The following is a 20,417-nucleotide window of genomic DNA, read 5'->3' on the forward strand; positions in this document are numbered from 1 at the left end:
TAAAAATCTCCTTCAGATGAAGCCCTCCAAAATTTTTGTAAGAATTGTTCTCTTTATGAACGTTCTGCAAATCTTTTGTGAAATGGAGGAGGTCCTGTTGTGTTGTCATGTAATTTTGTGAAGCATATTTTTAAAAATCAACATGGATTCACTGTTTCTTCTGAGTTAGTAAACATGCAGTTGTAACCTATATCGTGTTGAGAATAAAAGCAAACTGACTTTCATAAACTTTGGTTTCAATCTTAATATAAGCTTCCAAATTCATCCTCTGTACATTATTTCTATGTAATTTTTTTTCTTGTTTTATGTGGATTGATTTTCAGTGGTCTTTTTTTTCCTCCCATGGCACAAATTACCCGAAGTGAATGAGGATCTCATATTACAAAACTGAGCTCCTGAGGGTCCCTCTCAAACTGCTTCTCCTGCAGTTTTCCATTTCAGTAAATGTCTGAAGAAGGAGAGAATGTCAACTGTATCAGATGCGGTTGAAAGATCGAGTGGGACAAGGACTGAGAATTACTGGATCTAGCGATGTGGAGGTCACCGGTGACTTTGACAAGGGCTGTTCCAGTGGATGGTCAGGGTGAGAGTTTGGTTTGAATGGGTTCACGAGATAGTGGGGGAAGGGAATGGGAAGCATCAGGAACAACTTCTCTTTCAAGATGTTTGAAACAGAAAGAGAGAAGTGGATAATAGAGAGGAATGTGAGTCTAGATTGGATTTTATTTTTTAAGATAGGAGGTTACTACCTATGTGCATGCTGGTGGGAGTTGCACAGTAGAGAGGAACCATTGCTAGTGTAGGAAAGAGAGGAAAATGTTTGAAATTGAGGCTATGGAGGATTTGTTGGGCATTTGTCATTGCAATTTCCAAGGGATAGCCATGGGAATGAGTGGTTGAAATATATAGGACAAGATTCTTTTGGGAGAGGAAGTCAAAGAGCTGTCAGGTAAGGGCAGAGAATGACTTGTGTGGATGTTGAATTCACAAAGAATTACGAGAAGAAGAGTGTTAGAGAAAGTGAAAGTCAGCCCAGAGATAACGTCTTCAAAGAATGGAGGACAATGGATGATGGCAACAACGCTGGACTGCACCTAGTATAATTTCATATATACATTTTAAATTTTAACTTTTAAAATATTCTGGCTCCATATTAGTTTTCTGCATTTCCACCATTAATTTTATCTAGTTTTTAAACTCATGGTTTTTGTTTGTTTGTTTTGAGACAGAGTTTCACTCTTGTCATCTAGACTGGAGTGCAACGGCGTGATCTTGGCTCACTGCAACCTCCGCCTCCCATGTTCAAGCAATTTTCCTGCCTCAGCCTCCAGAGTAGCTGGGATTACAGGAGCCCACCACCATGCCTGGCTAACTTTTGTATTTTTAGTAGTGATGGGGTTTTGCCATGTTGGCCAGGCTGGTCTCAAACTCCAGACCACCTACCTTGGCCTCCCAAAGCGCTGGGATTACAGGCCTAAGCCACCGTGCCCAGCCTAAACTTATGGTTTACCTTAACTTTTTTTTAAAAAAATTTTAAAGCAATGGGATCTTACTTTGTTGCCAGGCTGGTCTCAAACTCCTGGCCTCAAGCAATCCTCCTGCCTCGGCCTCCCAAAGTGCTGGGATTACAGGCTGAACCACTGTGCCCAGTCTTAACATTTTATTACAAATATATTTTTTTGTTCTTCTTTTATCATCAAAATATTTTTCCCTTTATTCTTTATGTTTTATTGCTCTTTGCCATTCTTTTAAAATATTTTTAACAGTTTATTTTGCCTTCATTCTAAGAGAACATAATATTTAATTTTATTGCTTCTTGGTTTCATACCCAGCAAAATTCATGGTTATTGAGTAAATCTATTCCCAAAAGAGTGAGAATTGGCCGTGATTTTCATTCTCATTTTCCTTCTAAATCTATGTTCCTTTTATATTTTCTTGGAATATGTGACCTCTGAGATCCATTCTGTTATTATCAAGGCTATGGAAACATATGGAATATAACAGAATTAGTTACAATGACAATTTCAAGGAGAGTGGCATTTTCTCTGGTACAAAATCGTGATTGGCTGCATGCCGTAAAGTTCAAATGCCTTCCATTGCAAAGGTCACTTGTAACACTCTCATCATTTTTGAACAGCAAAATTTTCAGTCCCCGAAAAGTGCATTAAAACTTGTTTTAATCTTCAGTGAACCTACGCATTAGTCATGCAGTTGATCTCTTTCTCTTTTAAGATTGTGGAAAAGGGTGTCAGTCACTTTTTAGTGTGAGGCATTTTGGCAAATGTTAAAGCATTGTCAGGAGTTGATGTAACTGTTCAGCATCTTTTCCTCCTTTTTTTTTTTTTTTTTTTTTTTTTTTTTTTTGTTTTTTTTTTTTTTTTTTTTTTTTTTTTGAGACGGAGTTTCACCCTGTCACCCAGGCTGGAGTGCAGTGGCACGATCTCGGCTCACCGCAACCTCTGCCTCCTGGGTTCAGGCAATTCTCCTGCCTCAGCCTCCTGAGTAGCTGGGATTACAGGCACGCACCACCATGCCCAGCTAATTTTTTGTATTTTTGGTAGAGACAGGGTTTCACCATATTGACCAGGATGGTCTCGATCTCTTGACCTCGTGATCCACCCGCCTCGGCCTCCCAAAGTGCTGGGATTACAGGCTTGAGCCACCGCGCCCGGCCCTCCTTTTTTTTTTTTGAACCTCCCTTCCCTTTTCCAGTGGAGCTCTCTGTTACCTCCTTTAGCACCGGAGTAGGGATGTAGCCCAGGGGGCCAATCAGGGTATCCTATTCAGTGTCCCAGTGGGTAATATCAGGATGACCCCAAAGAGCTAATCAGGGATTGGTAGAGACCCTGAGAGAAGCCTTTGTTTCTGATCACCTTCACTCTTCACTGAATATGAGTAATTGATTATCCTGGAGCTGTTAGGAATTGTCTGTGCCACCATGTGGGTGGAGAGAAAGGAGAAAGGGTGGGGAGAGAGAGAGAGAGAGAGAGAGAGAGGGAGGGAGAGGGGAGAGAGAGAGAGAGAGAGAGAGAGGGAGGGAGAGGGGAGAGAGAGAGAGAGAGAGGAGAGGAGAGAGAGAGAGAGAAAACGAACTAAATATCTTTGTAAATCATTTGAGTACCTGTGTCTAGCCATTTCTGATCTACCCATGGACTTCCTGGTTATGTGAGCCAATAAATTATCTTTTTTTTCTTTGCTAAAGTTTGAGCTGCATTCTATCATGTAGCAAAAAAGCTCTGAAGATGTAATTGTCTAATAGTATGGATACCTTCCTATGCCAGTACTTATATTTCTAAATGGCTATATAATATTTCAATGTACAAATATGTCATAGCTTGTTTTATAAAATCTGGTTGAAGATAGTTTTGAGTTTTTAAAAAATTATAAAAATAATTCTATAATAAACATCTGTGTGTTTCTGTGTGTATGTGGATACATGTATATATGTGCAAATACATCAATAGGATAAGATTGCTGAGTCAATGGATATGTGTATTTGAATTTATTTGACAGATAAAATGGTATGTTTTTATCTGTCAAATAAATGATGTTTTGACATATCTATAAATTGTGGAGTGGTTAAATTTAGCTAATTAACAACTGCATTACCTCATATAGTTATCATTTTTGTGGGAAGAGCACATAACATGAGCTCTCTTTATATTTTTCAAGAATACACTATATCATCATCAACTATAGGCAGCTTGTTGTACAATAGATCTCTTGACATTTATTCCTTTTTTCTTTTCTTTCTTTTTTTTTTTTTTAAGATGGAGTCTCCCTGTGTCACCCAGGCTGGAGTGCAGTAGAGCAATCTCAGCTCACTGCAACCTCCACCTCCGGGATTCAAGCGATTCTCCTGTCTCAGCCTCCCAAGTAGCTGGGACCACAGGCACGTGCCACCACGCCCGGCTAATATTTTGTATTTTTCAATCACCTCAGCCTCCAGTAACCACTATTGTACCCTCTACTTTTGTGTGATTAACTTTTTTAGATTCCACATATGAATCAATCATGTAATATATACATTTGAATTTTGATGAACGTGAAATAATGATACCTTACTCTTCCAAATTTCATACCAATTAATGTTTCTAACAATAGTATATTTTCATATACTATTTCCCCAAATATCAAGTATTTTGATTATTTTCTGATATGAAGGGATAACTAGTATCTTATTTTTTATCTTTAATTATGAGTAAGGCTAAACAATTTACTTTTGAAATATAAATTATTAACTAATGGTGATTAATTTTATATGGTACTTTTCTATGGGTGTATTTACCTAGCCGTTTAGTCTTTGGTAGTAGCAGAATAAATGAATCCCTCTTTTGTCTAGTTCTTTCTTCATCTGGAAATTACAATGTAGGTGATAGATTACTTACAGAGATATATATAGATATAAAGGCACTTAGCATTCATAAAGTCTAAATGGTCCTCTTCAATAATTTTCAAATTTGTCCTCAACTTTTACCAGAGCCATTAAGAAGGTGGAATGTTGACTATTATGAATTCCAAATTTTATTCACTCTCAATTCTGTTGTGTGGGTAGAGAAGTGAGTAGGTGGTGCCAAGAGCCAACAGATAAGGGAAGAGGCTGGGTACAGTGGCTCACCCCCATCTTCCCAGAACTTTGGGAGGTCAAGGTTGAAGGATCGCTTGAAGCCAGGAGTTCCAGACCAGCCTAGGCAACATAGCAAGACCCTGTCTCTACAAAAAAATTTTTTAAAAAAGAAATAAAAAATAGATAAGGAAAAAGAAAATATGAGGGAGCTGGATAGTGTACAAGTAGGAAAGCAGTCTCTGAAGTACTAGCAGTTGTCTGAAATTCAGTGTAAGTTAAACCTAGATATGGGCTACACAGCTCAAAAAGCTGGTATAGCCGGGTGCGGTGGCTCACGCCTGTAATCCCAGCACTTTGGGAGGCCGAGGCGGGTGGATCACGAGGTCAAGAGATCGAGACCATCCTGGTCAACGTGGTGAAACCCCGTCTCTACTAAAAATACAAAAAAAAAATTAGCTGGGCATGGTGGCGCGTGCCTATAATCCCAGCTACTCAGGAGGCTGAGGCAGGAGAATTGCCTGAACCCAGGAGGCGGAGGTTGCGGTGAGCCGAGATGGCACCATTGCACTCCAGCCTGGGTAACAAGAGCGAAACTCCGTCTCAAAAAAAAAAAAAAAGCTGGTATAAAATAAAATATGAAAGCATTACAAATTTCCTGTTAAGCTGAACATAACGTTCAATAAAAGCAAACATAGCAAACATACCCATCTTTTCACATTTCCAAAAACAATTCTTTTACCTGAAAATTTTCTTTGATCCTTTCAGGATTGAAGCTTTTAGGAATGACAACCACCCCTCGTTGGATGTTAAAACGCAAAACAATTTGAGCTGCTGTCTTGTTGTACTTTTCTCCCAATGAGTTTAGAAGTGTATCCTTTAACAAAGGAGGAATAGAAACATCCACCCTTAAAAATATCAAAACATGAATCATAATTAGTTTGCTCAATGAGAACCAAAGGTCAATCAACCACCCTCCTCCTCTGTCTTCCCATTCACCCCGTCACCTACCACGACACTGCAGGTCACCAGTAACTAGTTTCTTTGAGTTCAGAGTATGCATTGAATGGAGAGTTACTCTTAGCATGGAGGATCAAAAGAGGCAAGTTTATGGAGCTGCCTCCTTCAGAGGGTAAATAATATTTTTTGATGAGTCTTACAGAGAGAGCTGGCATATAGGGAAATGCAGGAAGACTGAAGTAGAAGAAATAGAGACACAGCTTTTGGAATCATCTTAGAGCAGAAAAATTTTTACTTAAGAAGTTTATGGTACACATCATAGGAGAAGTATCACTACTGAATACAGAGATCAAAAAATTCAAAACTTGTAACACATGACCATAGAAGCTCCTGTGTCAAATAATAATTAAACTAACATTTACTGACCAGTCCTATATAGCAGGCACTGATAGGCAATTTCATACCTATAATGTAATCGATCTTACAACATCTCAGTGAGGAAAGCATGAAAAGCTCTAATTCATATATACAGATAGTGACTTGAAGAGGTTGCAGAGGCAAACCGAAAGGCATTCCAATCAAGTACAGTAATTCCCACGAGCCTCACACTCTACGCCAAAGGAAATACTTTCTGAAGCTTTACTTACCAGAATGGATTCCTACTGGTCCCCAAAGGGCTGTATGCAATAATGACAATGTCATGTTGTTGGCAAAATTTCAGGAGTTTTGGCTGGGTGAAATATGGATGGCACTCAACCTATGTAGTTGCATTGGAGAGCAGACCACAAAATCAGGGCCACGTTGTTGAATGCAATTTTGTAGTTAACAAACTATTCTTCAATAAAATCCATTTTATTAATAGAATCTCCTTCATACTGTATACATTTTACGTCCTAGTCTGTCCTTTAATATCTTGTTCCTTTTGCTTCCTTAAAATGGATTCAAAAACTTTTTGTTAAGACTTCACATAATATGAATGTCTTATAATTTATTTAATAATTCCCTTAATTTTTTGTATTATGTTGTTTCCATTGTTTTTCCATTATAAACAATGCTGTAGTAAACATACATCAGTCCATCTGAGGATTCTGATATTTTTATTAGGGCAGATTACTAGAAACAGAAGACTGAACATTTTTTAAGGGCCTTGATACGTACTGCCAAATTGTTTTTTAGTAAGGCTGAACCAATTTGCACTCACTAGCATTTCATCACTTGCCTACATGAGGGCATTATATTTTAAAATATTAATAAGACAAAAACTTTGCTAATTCGATGTGCAGTAGAGAATCACACTTGAATTTAAGTTTCTCTAATTATTAGTGAGTTTAACATTTTTCATATTTGCCAGTCTTGCAATTTGTCCTTTGTGGATTTCTGTTCATTTCTTTTACTCCTTTTTTTGTTGAGCCTTAGTGTTTTTTCTCATTGATTTTTATTGCTTTTTTTTTTTTTTTTTTTTTTTTTTTTTTTTTTTTTTTGACACAGTCTTGCTTTGTTGCCCAGTGGTGTGATCTTGGCTGACTGCAACCTCCATGTCTTGGGTTCAAGTGATTCTCCTTCCTCAGCCTCCTTAGTAGCTGGGATTACAGGTGCACACCACCATGCCTGGCTAATTTTTGTATTTTTAGTAGAGACGGGGTTTCACCATGTTGATCAGGCTGGTCTTGAACTCCCAACATCATGATCACCTGCCTCAGCCTCCCAAAGTCCTGGGATTACAGGCATGAACCACTGCGCCTGGCCTAGACTCTTAACTCACAAGGACATGAGGCTTTTTTATGTTACAAAATATAGTTATCTATTTTTGTGTGTTCTTTAACTGTTCCTAGTATTTTTAGTTTCGCATTTTTGTACTATTAATCAAAGTTTTCTTTATGATTTTTTATGGCTTCCTCTTCTATCTTCTTCTGTCTTCCGTTTGCAGCTTCAGAAACCTAAAATTCTTTTGTAGAATGTACAAATAATTTTCTCTTTCTTCTTAAGCTCCTGATCAGAGATATATTAACCTTGGAGTTATGAGGCAAAGATCTAGGCTTGTTTCTACATAGTTAGCAATTTTTCTCACAATATTTACTGGAAAAGGTATCCCTTTGCCATTAGTTTGTGCTACTTTCTTCTGTATTAAGCTCTTTATTATACTTGAGCCTGTTTCTAAGTTATTTGTTATTTCCCACTTATTCATATGTTGGTTCTTGTACCACTCTTACATTACTTTAAAGACTCTATGCTCTATCTTAAAATCTGGTAACTCTTATCTCCCTTATTTGCTTCTTCAAAAACATTTTTGGTTACTTTTGCCTGGGTTTGAACTTCCAAGTCTGTTTATTAAGTGACACCAATAGAAAGAAGCCTGAAGACTTGCACAGGGTCCCATGATGAGATTTAGGTGGAGCAATCATGAGCCTTCCTGACTCCCAGCTGAGGCTTCTTGGTGTTAGTAAATCCTGCCCACTCCCCACATCCCAGTGCAAGCTATTAGGCCGTACCTGGTTGCTGACTGGCTTGTGTTTGAGTCCCGGCTTGTTCAGGATGAGCTCCAGTTGCCTGCGGTTAAAATTGGACACTCCCAGGGATTTCACCAAGCCAGCATCTTTGCAAGCTTCCATAGCCTGTAGAGCAAATGTCAACAGGTCAAGAAACAAGCCTCACAAGAAGCAAGAATGAACGTTTAGAAGGGTGACAGTGAATTCTTTAAAAAGGAAAGTTCCTGGGTATGTTAATAAGCATCCTTCAAAAAAAGTAAAAGAGGAAAAGGCAGTCATTCTATGATTGAGTTTGGAAAATATTTGTATGCCATATCTTCTCCTTGTATTTTCTCAAGGTATTTACCAGCAGATTACTGATCTCAGCTGGGGTGCGATGGCTCACACCTGTAATCCCAGCACTTTGGCAGGCAGAGGCATAGTCAAACCCTGTCCCTACTAAAAATCAAGAATTAACCAGGCATGGTGGCGCGTGCCTGTAGTCCCAGCTACTTAGGAGGCTGAAGTGGGAGGATCCACTTGAGCTGGGGAAATTGAGGCTGCAGTGAGTTATAACTGTGTCACTGAACTCCAGCCTGAGCAACAGAGACTCTGTCTCAATCAAAAACATTTTTAAAAAATGATTCTATTATTTCTTGAAATTTTTTTATTCTTTATGCCATAGTACCTGGGCGCGCACACACGTGTGTGTGTGTGTGTGTGTGTGTGTGTGTGATAGAGTTTCGCTTTTGTTGCCCAGGCTAAAATGCCATGTTGGGATTTCAGCTCACTGCAACCTCTGCCTCCCAGGTTCAAGTGATTTTTCTGCCTCAGTCACAAGTAGCTGGGATTACAGGCACCTGCCACCACGCCCAGCTAATTTTGAAATTTTAGTAGAGTTGGGGTTTCACCATGTTGGCCAGGCTGGTCTCAGACTCCTGACCTCAGGTGATCCATCTGCCTCAGCCTCCTAAAGTTCTGGGATTACAGGCATGAGCCACCACGCCCAGCCAGCAATTGTTATAAACATTCTGGTATATATGAAATAGATATATTCTCCCATTTCGGGATGTAACACTGCCCCTCTTNATTCCTGACTTCCTGATCCACCAGTCTCAGCCTCCCAAAGTGCTGTGATTACAGTTGTGAGCCACTGTTCCAAGCCACATACACCTATATATGTAGTTTGTAAATATACATACACACATGTTGTCTATAAAATTAGGTCTAACTCTTCTAGGCTCCTCAATAACTGAAATTAATATGTCAAAATTAACAGAAAGAATATGTCAAAAACTAAAAGGAATATGTGAAAATCTCCTACTATACTGGTGATTTATCAATGTTCTCTCTGTGTGTGTGTGTGTGTGTGTGTGTGTGTGTGTGTGTGTGTGTGCGTGTATTTGAAACAGTATCTTGCTCTGTCAGCCAGGCTGGAGTGCTGTGGTGGGATCTTGGCTCACTGCGGTCTTGACTTCTGGGCTTAAGAGATCCCCCCTTCTCAGAGTCTTGAGTAGCTAGGTTACAAGCATGTGCAAACACACTGCCTAAATTTTTTTTAGAGATGAGGTGTTTCACTATGTTGCCCAGGTTGATTTCAAACTCCTGGCGTCAAGCGATCCTCCCACCTTGGCATCCCAAAGTGCTAGGATTACAGGCATGAGCCACCATGCTTGGCCAATGTCCTCTTATATTCTGTCAATTTTTTGTTCTGTTTTGAAGATATTTGGTACATATATGCTTAAAATTAGTATATCTGTTAAGCTTTAATTGTAGTATATTAAGAGTTCATTTTCCTTTTATTATTTGATCTTAAATATTTTTATAGATAATGCATACTTTGATCACTTTCACTTTATACATTTTTTAGAGCATCTGTTAGAATTTTGTTCCTTTTTCTTAGTACATAAATCAGACCTAACGATTTCCAGTGTGTGTCTTTATGTGGCAAAATTTCTGAGCATGTTTAGATGTGGAACTTTTTATCATGCATCATTTTTGCCTTATAGTTTGGTGAGTTTTAATTGATGTGCAATAAACTACACGTTTTTGAAGTGTACATTTTGAGGAATTTTAATGTATGCATACCCAGTAAAATCATCATCACAATCAAGATCATGAACACCTCCAGTGGAATACTGATAGATGTTTAACAACCAGCCATCCAGGGAGAAAAAAGTTCCCCAGTTTGTAGCATTTGTCAATGTCTGCGATGTAACTGTTCACACCAGGCTGCACTCAAGCTAACAACCCAACATCACTGAATGTGGAGTGAGGAAGAGGTTTGCAGACAGGTTCTTGCAAGCTGGTATGAGCCAGTTTTCGTACAAGATTATCCCTCCCCCAATGAATTACCTTGGCATTTCTGCTGAAAATCAACTGACCATATATGTGTATGGGTCTATTTTAACATGCTCTGTTATGTTTTATTGATCTATATGTTCCTCTTTATGCTAATATGGCACTGTCATGATTTCAGTAGTTGTATAATAATTCTTGAAATTAGTATAAATTGGCCGGGCGTTGTGGCTCACACCTGTAATCCCAGCACTTTGGGAGGCCGAGGTGGGCAGATCACCTGAGGCCAGAAGTTCAAGACCAGCTTGACCAACATGGTGAAATTCCGTCTCTACTAATGATACAAAAAAATTAACCACGCATGGTGGCTCGTGCCTGTAATCCTATCTACTTGGGAGGCTGAGGCAGGAGAATCACTTGAATCTGGGAGGCAGAGGTTGTGGTGAGCTGAGATGGTGCCATTGCACTCCAGCCTGGGAAACTAGAATGAAACTCTGTCTCCAAAAAAGAAAAAGAAAAAGAAAAGAAATTGGTGTAAGTCCTCCAAATTTATTGCTTTTTGTTTTTGAGATGGAGTCTTGCTCTGTCACTCATGCTCAACCGCAGTGGTGTAGCTCACTGCAACCTCAACCTACCAGGTCAAGTGATCTTCCTGCCTCAGCCTCGTGAATAGCTGGGACCACAGGCACATGCCACCCTCATGCCCGGCTAATTGTTTTATGTTTTTGTAGAGATGGGATCTCACTGTTCCCCATGCTGGTCTCAAACTCCTAGGCTCAAGTGATCCTGCTGCCTCAGCCTCTCAAAGTGCTGGGACTACAGGTATGAGCCACTGCTCGGCTATTGCTCTTTTTCAAAAAGTTGTGGCTATTGTAGGTTAATTTGTACTTCCATATAAATATTATTTTATTTATTTATTTTTGAGACAGAATCTCACTCTGTTGCCTAGGCTGGAGTGCAGTGGTAGGATCTCAGCTCACTGCAACCTCCACCTCTCAGGTTCAAGCGATTCTTATGCCTCAGCCTCCCAAGTAGCTGGGATTACAGATGGGCACCACCACGCCTGGCTAAGTTTTGTATTTTTAGTGGAGACAGGATTTTGCCATGTTTCCGAGGCTGGTCTTGAATTCCTAGCCTCATGTGATCCACCTGCCTTGGCCTCCCGAAGTGATGGGATTACAGGCCTAAGCCATTGCACCGGGTGCCATATACATTTTGGAATTAGCTTTTCTGTTTCTGTTGAGATTTTGACTGGGATTATATTGACTCTAAAGATGAATTTGGGGAGAATTAACATCTTGAGTATTCTGATCAAGGGACATGGTATATCTCTCCATTGAATTTTGGATCATCTTTGATTTCTTTCAGTAATTAGTTGTAGTTTTTACTGTATAGCTCTTGCACATATTTTTTTAGATTTATCTCTGAATATTTAATGTTTAGTATTGTTTTTAAAAATAATTTTCAGTCATGTATTGCTAATATATAAATTACATCTAGATAAAGATTTTAATTTTTTTAGGTCTTATAGGTTATTTACATCTGTGCCTCCTGTTTGATCAGACAGCATATCTTGCATAATTAAAATACTTGAGGACTTACTTAGATTTATGTTATGTCTCAAAAAATGGCCTATGTTGTTAAATGTTTCATGTGCACTTTAAAAATAACACCCTTATATTTTGGGGGAAGTGTTCTATAAATGTTCATTAGATCAAGAAGTTTCACAATGTTTAAATCACCTATCCTATAGCTCTTTCTGTTATCATTTAAATATGATATCCTTTTAATAGAATCTCTGACTATAAATGTGGATTATTCTCTTTCTCTGTTCAGTTCTCTTAGTTCATGCTTTATGTATTTTGGAGCTCTGTTATTAGGGGCATAGATGTTTATGATTGACTCCTTTATCATTATATAATAATCTTCTTTATCCCTGGTAATCCTCATTGCTCTGAAGTATTTGTTGATATTAAAATAGCAGCTCCAGCTTTATTTTTACTAGTGTTAGCTTAATATATCTTTTTCTACCTTTTTGCTTTTTGAAAAGGCTTTTGCTTTTAACCTGTTGGTGACTTTTTATTTAAGATGGATTTCTTGTTTATACTATATAATGGGATTTGGTTTGTATCCATTCTAACAATCTATGCCTTTTAATTGGGATGCTTAGACCATTTATATATACTGTGATAATTGATATTAGTGAGTTTAAATCTCCCATCTTGCCCTTTGTTTGCTGTTTTTCTCATCTATTTATTGCCCCTCTTTTTTTTTCTGCTTTGTCTTGGATTATTTTTATTATTCCATTTTGCCTCCTTTATTGGCTTATTTGTTATGCTCTCGAAGTTTTAACATTTTCTTTATGTTAGATTGATTTTTTTTTTGAGATGAAATCCCGCTATGTTGCCCAGGCTAGAGTTCAGTGGCCATTCACAGGCATGACTATAGCACACTGTGGCTTTGAACTCTTGGCCTCAAGTGATCCTCCCACCTCAGAATTCCAAGTAGCTGGGACTACAGGTGTACGCCACCTCACCCGTGATATTCCTCACCTTTCCTCCTTTTCTCTTTTGTAGAGATGGGGTCTCACTGTGTTCCCCAGGCCGGTCTTGAACTCCCGGGCTCACGTGATCCTCCCGCGTCGGTCTCCCACAGCATTGGGATTACAGGCATGAGCCACTGTGCCCAGCTTCTTGTTTCCTTTTCCTTTTCTTCTTTTTTCTTAGACTCCAGTTGTGTAGATTGGAAAATTCTAATTTTATTCTTTGAATTTCTTAGCTTTTCCTTCATATCTAAAAAAGTTTCTTGTTCTTTCCTTCTTCATATTGAGTGATTTCCTCATTCTGATATCTCAGTTTGACCATTTTCTATTTATCCCAACCTATTGCATTGTATTTTTATTTTTTTAATTATTATTTTTGTTTGTTTTAAAAAATGTTGTTTGTTCAAGTTTCATACTGCCAATATCTTTTCTTATGTTCTCTAATATATTAACTGGTTAATTTAGAAGTTCCTGGTTCTCTGTTCTGTTTATGTTGGAATCAGTAATTGAGATGTATTTGTATTCTTGTGAAACAAATGCCTTGTTACTTTGGGCAGCGAACTCATTTTTTTTTTCCTGGGGATACTGGCTGTCCTGTTAGGCAGTCTCTTAGAGGAGAAGGTTCAAAATGTCCAAACCTGATTGGCTCCAATGAGGTCTGGAGTGACTGTGTGTTCTTTTGGACAGAGCCCCGGGCACTGGAAAACAAATCATTCCTCCTCACTCCTCTAAACAACTCCACAGCTCAGACCTTCAGCTGTCACCTCAGAGCCAAGTATATAGAAAGAGGTATTTTCCAGAGTGTAATTTCCAAGTGTTTGGAGTTTGGAATAGGATCGGTGGGAAAAAAAACTGCCAGAGGTTAGTTGGTAACTCAGGTTTTTCTTCAGCTTTGCACAAGTGCAGAATTTCAAGGCTGCTCTGCTTTGATTCCTGAAAACACCTGAATGAGACCTGAGTTTCCGTCTGTGTGGCAATCTTTGTTCTCAGGCTGTGGCAGGGGTGAAGGAAGTGCAAAAAGACCAACCATTCCTCTCCTGTATTACCTACTTCCTGCTTGTTGAGTTGCCTTCTACTCTAGGTCAGAGCTGCCACACCACCTCTAAGAAAATAAGTTCAAAATATCCCTCCCTGCCATGAGTCCATAAGAGTTTATTTGTTATTTTCCTATAGTTGTCTATTCTTGAGATCCTCGGAAAAGAGCCAACAGGTTGCCCAGAAATAAAAAACAGAATTGTTTTTCAGTTTTTTTGTTTTTATTTATTTTTACTTTTTGAGACAGAATCATCTTGCTCTGTCGCTCAGGCTACGGTGCAGTGGCATAATCTCGATGCACTGCAACTTCTCCCTCCCAGGTTCAAGCAATTCTCCTGCCTGAGCCTCCTGAGTAGCCAGGATTATAGGCGTGGCCAATCATGCCTGGCTAGTTTTTGTGTTTTTAGTGGAGACGGAGTTTCACCATGTTGGCCAGGCTGGTCTTGAACTCCTGACCTCAGGTGATCAGTTCGCCTTGGCTTCCCAAAGTGCTGGGATTACAGGTGTGAGCCACTGCAACTGGCCTCTTTTTCAGCTTTTTACGCATCATTTTAAGTTTATTTCTTTTAGGCATCATATTAACAATTTAAGATTTATTTTGTAATTTGTGAGTTTATCTCATTCATATATTTTAATTACTTTTATATTAGAACATATTTCATTTACGCCGTTTTTCCTTCCACACCTCTCTCTTTTCTTTGGCATTCCAGCAAAACAAAAGTAAGAATTATTTAGTACCCAGAAGTAGAGATTTCATATACCTCTACTTAGGATTAGAAATGCCTGTTCTGTTACTTTTCATTAGAAGTAAAGGGTGCATCTCTCTCCATAAATCTGACAGGAATAATCAGATCACAGTTTTTCAAATGTAATCTTTTAAAATAAGAAGCGCGTTTGAACTTACTTCCCAAGTGGCACACAGGTTTGACTTATGATATAACCATTTGCCATTCTCATCTCTAGGGTATACTTCATCTCCTGGCTGAGAAAAAAAAAGAATAAACGTAATTTATTTTATTTGTATCTGGGAATTAAAATGATAGAATTGGGACTTCCCAGCCTTTATAATTGTGAGCAATAAATGTCTATTGTTTCGAGATCACCCAGTCTAAAGTATTTTGTTGTAGTGGCCCAACTGGATTGAGATACCTGCCGATGCGCCCTGGGATACCTGTACCTGTTCTGTGAGCACTGTCCTCTCACTCTGTACAGCTGACACCTGCATCTGTTAGAGGACAGAGCTCAGGCTGCTGGGACTTGTGTACCTACTCAATTAGATGTCCCCAGGAATTTACACCCTGCTCCCCACACTGGGGCAGCCTTTGAGCTAAAGTTGAAAGTATCAATATTTGTTTCTTTGCCTCTTGACTGTGTATGAGAGGTGAACAACTTTGTCTCCAGAGCTTTCTATGACTTTCAGCCCAAGTTGCTCTCTGTAGGAATTTGCTTTCTACTTCCCATCTGCTTAACCTCTTATTTTTCAGCCACATTTCCCCACTCCCTTATCAGTTTCCCTGGTTATACTTCAAACCAAATCACTCTTGCATACAGTCTCTTCATCTCAAGGTTTGCTTCTGAGGAACTCAACCTAAGGTGCTATTGCAACTGATGGTGCGCTGGACTGGGACAACTGCAGTAGAGAGGAAAAAGGAAAAGAAGGGGACAGATTAGCACGTGGACGAGAAGTGGAACCAGCACGCCTTCATGTTGACTTGGAAATGAGGCGGCGTGATGGGAGTGAGATATGAAGGAATCAAAGATGATTCCTAGATCCCTTGGGTGGGTAGTGGTAACCATTTCCTGAGGCTGGGGCTAGGAATCTGGAACATTATTTTGGATGTTTTTTTTTTCTTTTGAGGTGGAATCTCACTCTGTCACCCAAGCTGGAGTGCAGTGGCGCAATCTCAGCTCACTGCAACCTCTGCCTCCCAGGTTCAAGTGATTCTCCCACCACAGCCTCCAGAGTAGCCAGGATTACAGGCATGCACCACCATGCCCAGCTAATTTTTTTGTACTTTTAGAGACGGGGTTTTACCATGTTGGTCACGCTGGTCTCGAACTCCTGACCTCATGATCTGCCCACCTTGGCCTCCCAAAATGCTGGGATTACAGGCGTGAGCCACTGCACCTGGCCCCTCATTTTGGATATTTTGACTCTGAAATGGCCATTAGACATTCAAATGGATATTGAAGGAGGCAGCTGAACAGAGAGAGGTCATAGTTACAGACAAAATTTGGGTGACATTGGCATGTAAAATGGTCTTAAATCCACATGACTGGATTAAGTCACCTATAGAGAGTGTGTAGCTAGTAAGACAAGAATATTGAGGGCAGAGGACTGGGCATAACAACATTTGGAGGCTGGCAGAGAAGAAGCTGCCACAGATCATGAGTGGGTCATGAGATGTCACGAACTCCATGGGAAGAAAATGTTTACGGAAGGAGGTGGTAGTCAACTGTATTGAAAGAGATGAAATAATAGGAGGAAAACTGTCTATTGAATTTGACAGTATGAAAGTCTTTGTTGACTTTGGTAATAGAAATTTTCTTGTTGGGAATTGCTATGGTTTCAGTATGTCCCCCAGAATTCATGTGTTAGAAACTTAATCCTCAGTGCAAGTGTGTGGGGAGGTGGGGGCTTAATGGGAGTCGTTGTCATGGATTCATGGCATTGTCAAAAGGGCTCAGGCAAGGAGGGGTTCTCTCTTGTGCTCTTTGCCCTTTCTCTTTCCATCATGTGATGACATAGCAAGAATGCCCTTGTGAAGTGCTGGTACTTTGGTCTTGGACTCTCCAGCCTCCAGAGCTCTCAGCCAATGCATTTCTGTTTATTATCTATCACCCAGTGTCAGGCATTCTTATTTTTTTCCTTTTAAATGAACTGTTTCTGAATCATAGCATTCTTTTTCTATTGTAGTTTTGTGTTTGTTTTTGAGACAAGGTCTCACTCTGCCGCCGAGGCATGATCCCTTGATCTCTCTCTCTCTCTTTTCTTTTCTTTTTTCTTTCTTACTTTTTTTTTTTTTTTTTTTTTTTTTTTTTTTTTTTTTTTTTTTTTTTTTTTGAGACAGGGTCTTTCTCTGTCACCCAGGCTAGAGTGCATTGGCACAATCTTGGCTCACTGCACCTGCCACCTCCCCAGCTCAAGCGATCCTCCAGCCTTCGTCTCCCAAGTAGCTGAGACCACAGGCACATGCCACTGGCTAATTTTTTTGTATTTTTTGTAGAGAGGGGTTTTGCCATGTTGCCCAGGCTTGTCTCAAACTCCTGGGGTCAAGGGATCTGCCAGCCTCGGCCTCCCAAAGTACTGGGACTACAGTGTGAGCCACTGCGTCCTGCTGACCCTACAACCAACAAACAAACAAACACCAAAAACATGTCATACTTTAGCTTCAAATATTGATTTCCCAATTATAGGTTCAATTGGGAGGTAATGTCGCTATATTGTGTTGTTTCTCACTGTTGAAGTTTTACCTTCTGTGCCTTTGATCCCATCAAAAATAAGAATAGAAATTAACTGTCTTCTCCAAAAGGATGTAAATGTTATTAGTCACAGAAAAGTAAATTTTATTTTCTCACTTTAAATACAGTCATGCAGTGCATAATGACATTTTGGTCAATAACGGACTGCGTGTGTGATGGGGGCCCATAATATTATAATAGAGTTTAACATTCCTGTCACCTACTGACATCACAGCCATCATATTTGTGGTGTTGCCAGTGTAAGTAAACCTACTGTGCTGCCAGGTATATAAAAGTAGAGCACACGTGATCATGTACAGTATATCATACTTGATAGTAAACAACTTCTGTTTTTACTGTGTATACAACTTATGCATTTGCTCTTCTATACTTTATCATAATTTTAGAGTGTTATTCCTTCTACTTTAAAAAAATGTTAACTGTAAAACAGCCCCAGGCAGGTCTTTCAGGAAGGATTCCAGAAGAAGACATTGTTGTCAGAGGCAATGGCAGCTCCTTGCTTGTTATTGCCCCGGAAGCACTTCCAGTGGGGCAGGATGTGGACCTGGAAGACAGTGGTATTGATGATCCTGACCCTGTGTAGGTCTAGACTCATGTGTGTGGTTGTGTCTTAGTTTTTAACAAAAAAGTTTAAAAAAGTTTAATGGACAAGAGCTTATACAATAAGAATAGAAAGAAAGAACATTTTTATACAGCTGTACAGCATGCTTGTTTTATTCATGTTATTAAAAAAGTAATTATTAGTGTCATTACTAAGAATGATTACAAAGAATCAAAAAGTTAAAAAATTAAAACGTTTATCAGGCAAAAAGTTACAATAAGCTAATGTTAATTTATTATCGAAGGAAAGGTATGCTTTGATTAACTTAGTGTACCCTAAGTGTGCGGTGTTTATAAAGTCTCCAGTCACGTACAGTCATGACCTAGGCCTTCACATTCACTCACCCCTCACTCCCTGACTCACGTAATTTCTAATCCTGCAAGGTCCATTCATGGTAAGTGCCAGGCATAGGTGTATCATATCTTTTATGGCCTATTTTTACTGTACCTGTTCTGTGTTTAGATATGTTTATATACACAAATATTTACCGCTGTGTAACAATTGCTTGTGGTATTCAGAGGAGTAACATGCTATGCAGGTTTATAGCCTAGGGGCAGCCAGCTGGGCTGTCTAGCCTAAATCTGTAATAGGCTACACCATCTAGGCCCAATGTGCTTGTGTTTTATTCATGTTATTATAAGAGTAGTACCATCTACCATGGTAAATGAAACCTTACCACCTAGGGTTGTGTAAGGACACTCTATATGATGTTTGCTGAACAACAGAGCTGCCTAATGATGCATTTCTCAGAATGCATCCCATTGCTAAGCAACACATGTACACCGGGTCTTTCCAAATTTTTAAGACTTAGGTTGGAAATCTGACATTTGAACAAGAGTCAACATTAACAAAGTGAGGATAAGGGCTGAGATGGTGACTGTGTGAGTGGGAAGAAGGGTGTGTGTCTCGAAGCTGGGCTACAGGAGACTACATGTTGGTTTGATGCAGAGAGCTTAAACTATAGTTGTAAAAACATGGTGTAATAGAAATTGCATGGAATTAAAAAAAATCAAGAAACTTGGAAACCAAGCCTGAGTCTGTTCACACAATCTTCTCAGGCATTTGTCAGGCTAGGGCAGTACTGTGATCTGTGGTAACAAAACCCCACAATTCTCTGTGGTGCTAAATGATAAGCTAGCTTCATGCACATAGCTATTGGCTCATGGTTGTTGGGGTGCCGAGACCTAACCTTTAGGCATCTGAACTCACCTTAAAGGCCATGGGTAATTCAATGATGTAAAGATCCACGTAATCTAGCTGGAGGACCCTGAGTGTCCTCTCCAGGCTTGGGCGGACCATCTCTGGGACATGATTTGTAGCCCATAGCTAAAAGAATCAAAGAAGGATAATTAACAAATGTCCGCATGATTTTTACAACCTTGTAAACATTTTTCTTTGTAAAGCACTTATACACATTTTTTTTTGAGATAGGGATCTCACTATGTTGCCTAGGCTGTACTCCTAGGCTCAAGCAATCCACCCACTCGGCCTCCCAAAGCGCTGGGATTCCAGGCATCAGCCACTGCGCCTGGCCCCTCGTACACATATTATGCACATATTTCATTTCACGAAAATATGTTTATGATGCAGTGTCATCTGAGTATAGGATGAGCTGATAAAACTCTTGACACTCAGAGCCTAGCTTGAGAGCTTGTTTGGAGGTTCTAGCAGAAGAGTGCAGCTACTCATATACCCGTGACCTAAAAACCCTCCTCCTCCATCAGGGGAAGTCGTCCTCTTCCACTGAGAGTGCAGCTTTGAGAGGTACAATTGCCTAGACAGCCAGATCAGCTGAATTAGCCCTGGTGATCAATGGGGTGACAGATGTTGCAGCCAGATCACCCTCACATCCCCAGACATAATTTTATTCAAATTAGTACAAGAGACTCACAGATCCTCTTGACCACACAGTACCTAATTTGATGGCAGTCTCCCCCATTTCCGGGTGAATTTCCTAATCAACCCTTAATGCTTGCATTATTCCTCATCGTCTAACTAGGGTTACACGATGTTCTAGACGTCCTGACCTAGCCAGATTCTTTATTGTCATGCCACTCTGATAAAAGATGTGTTTCCAATGAGCAAGGACTATGGTTATGTGTGTGGCTTCACTGGGTCCTTCACATTGTGACAGGTGGTGTGGAAGGCTGGCCACATTTTAAAGTAGTGCATAGATTTAGATTTGCTTTCACTGATCTTTTGTTCCTGTTTGGCCCTACTTAGACCCCAGAGCAATTTCTAAGAAATGACTCTTTCATTAAGGCATTACGTAATGAAGGATCAAAGCTTGGTTGATCCTACTGGAGCTTGTGTACCCTTAGGGATCTGAGACATATGGTGCCAAGGTTGCTCATACCCACAGGACAAATTAGTATGTCTTTCGGAATATCAGTTTTGCTCACAGATTTTTTTTGGGATAAAAGTTTAGAATCCTTTCCTCCCTCCCCTCCCCTCCCCTCCCCTCCCCTC

The 20,417-nt window shown here is 39.7% G+C and overlaps 1 protein-coding gene across 1 annotated transcript in view; it reads right to left on the reverse strand.

Annotated features, from left to right (window-relative positions):
• AKR1D1 (aldo-keto reductase family 1 member D1) overlaps positions 1-20,417 on the reverse strand; it is a 44,696-nt gene that overhangs the window by 5,962 nt on the left and 18,317 nt on the right. Inside the window, exons 3-7 of the mRNA XM_017504294.2 lie at positions 19,158-19,274; positions 14,769-14,846; positions 8,014-8,136; positions 6,172-6,281; positions 5,307-5,472 (exon numbers count right to left, since the gene is read on the reverse strand). Coding sequence (XP_017359783.1) covers positions 5,307-5,472; positions 6,172-6,281; positions 8,014-8,136; positions 14,769-14,846; positions 19,158-19,274 — 594 coding nt within the window. The remainder of the gene's footprint in view (positions 1-5,306; positions 5,473-6,171; positions 6,282-8,013; positions 8,137-14,768; positions 14,847-19,157; positions 19,275-20,417) is intronic.

The sequence above is a fragment of the Cebus imitator genome, unplaced genomic scaffold (genome assembly GCF_001604975.1).
Source record: "Cebus imitator isolate Cc_AM_T3 unplaced genomic scaffold, Cebus_imitator-1.0 Scaffold319, whole genome shotgun sequence".
In the NCBI taxonomy this organism is placed as follows: domain Eukaryota; kingdom Metazoa; phylum Chordata; class Mammalia; order Primates; family Cebidae; genus Cebus; species Cebus imitator.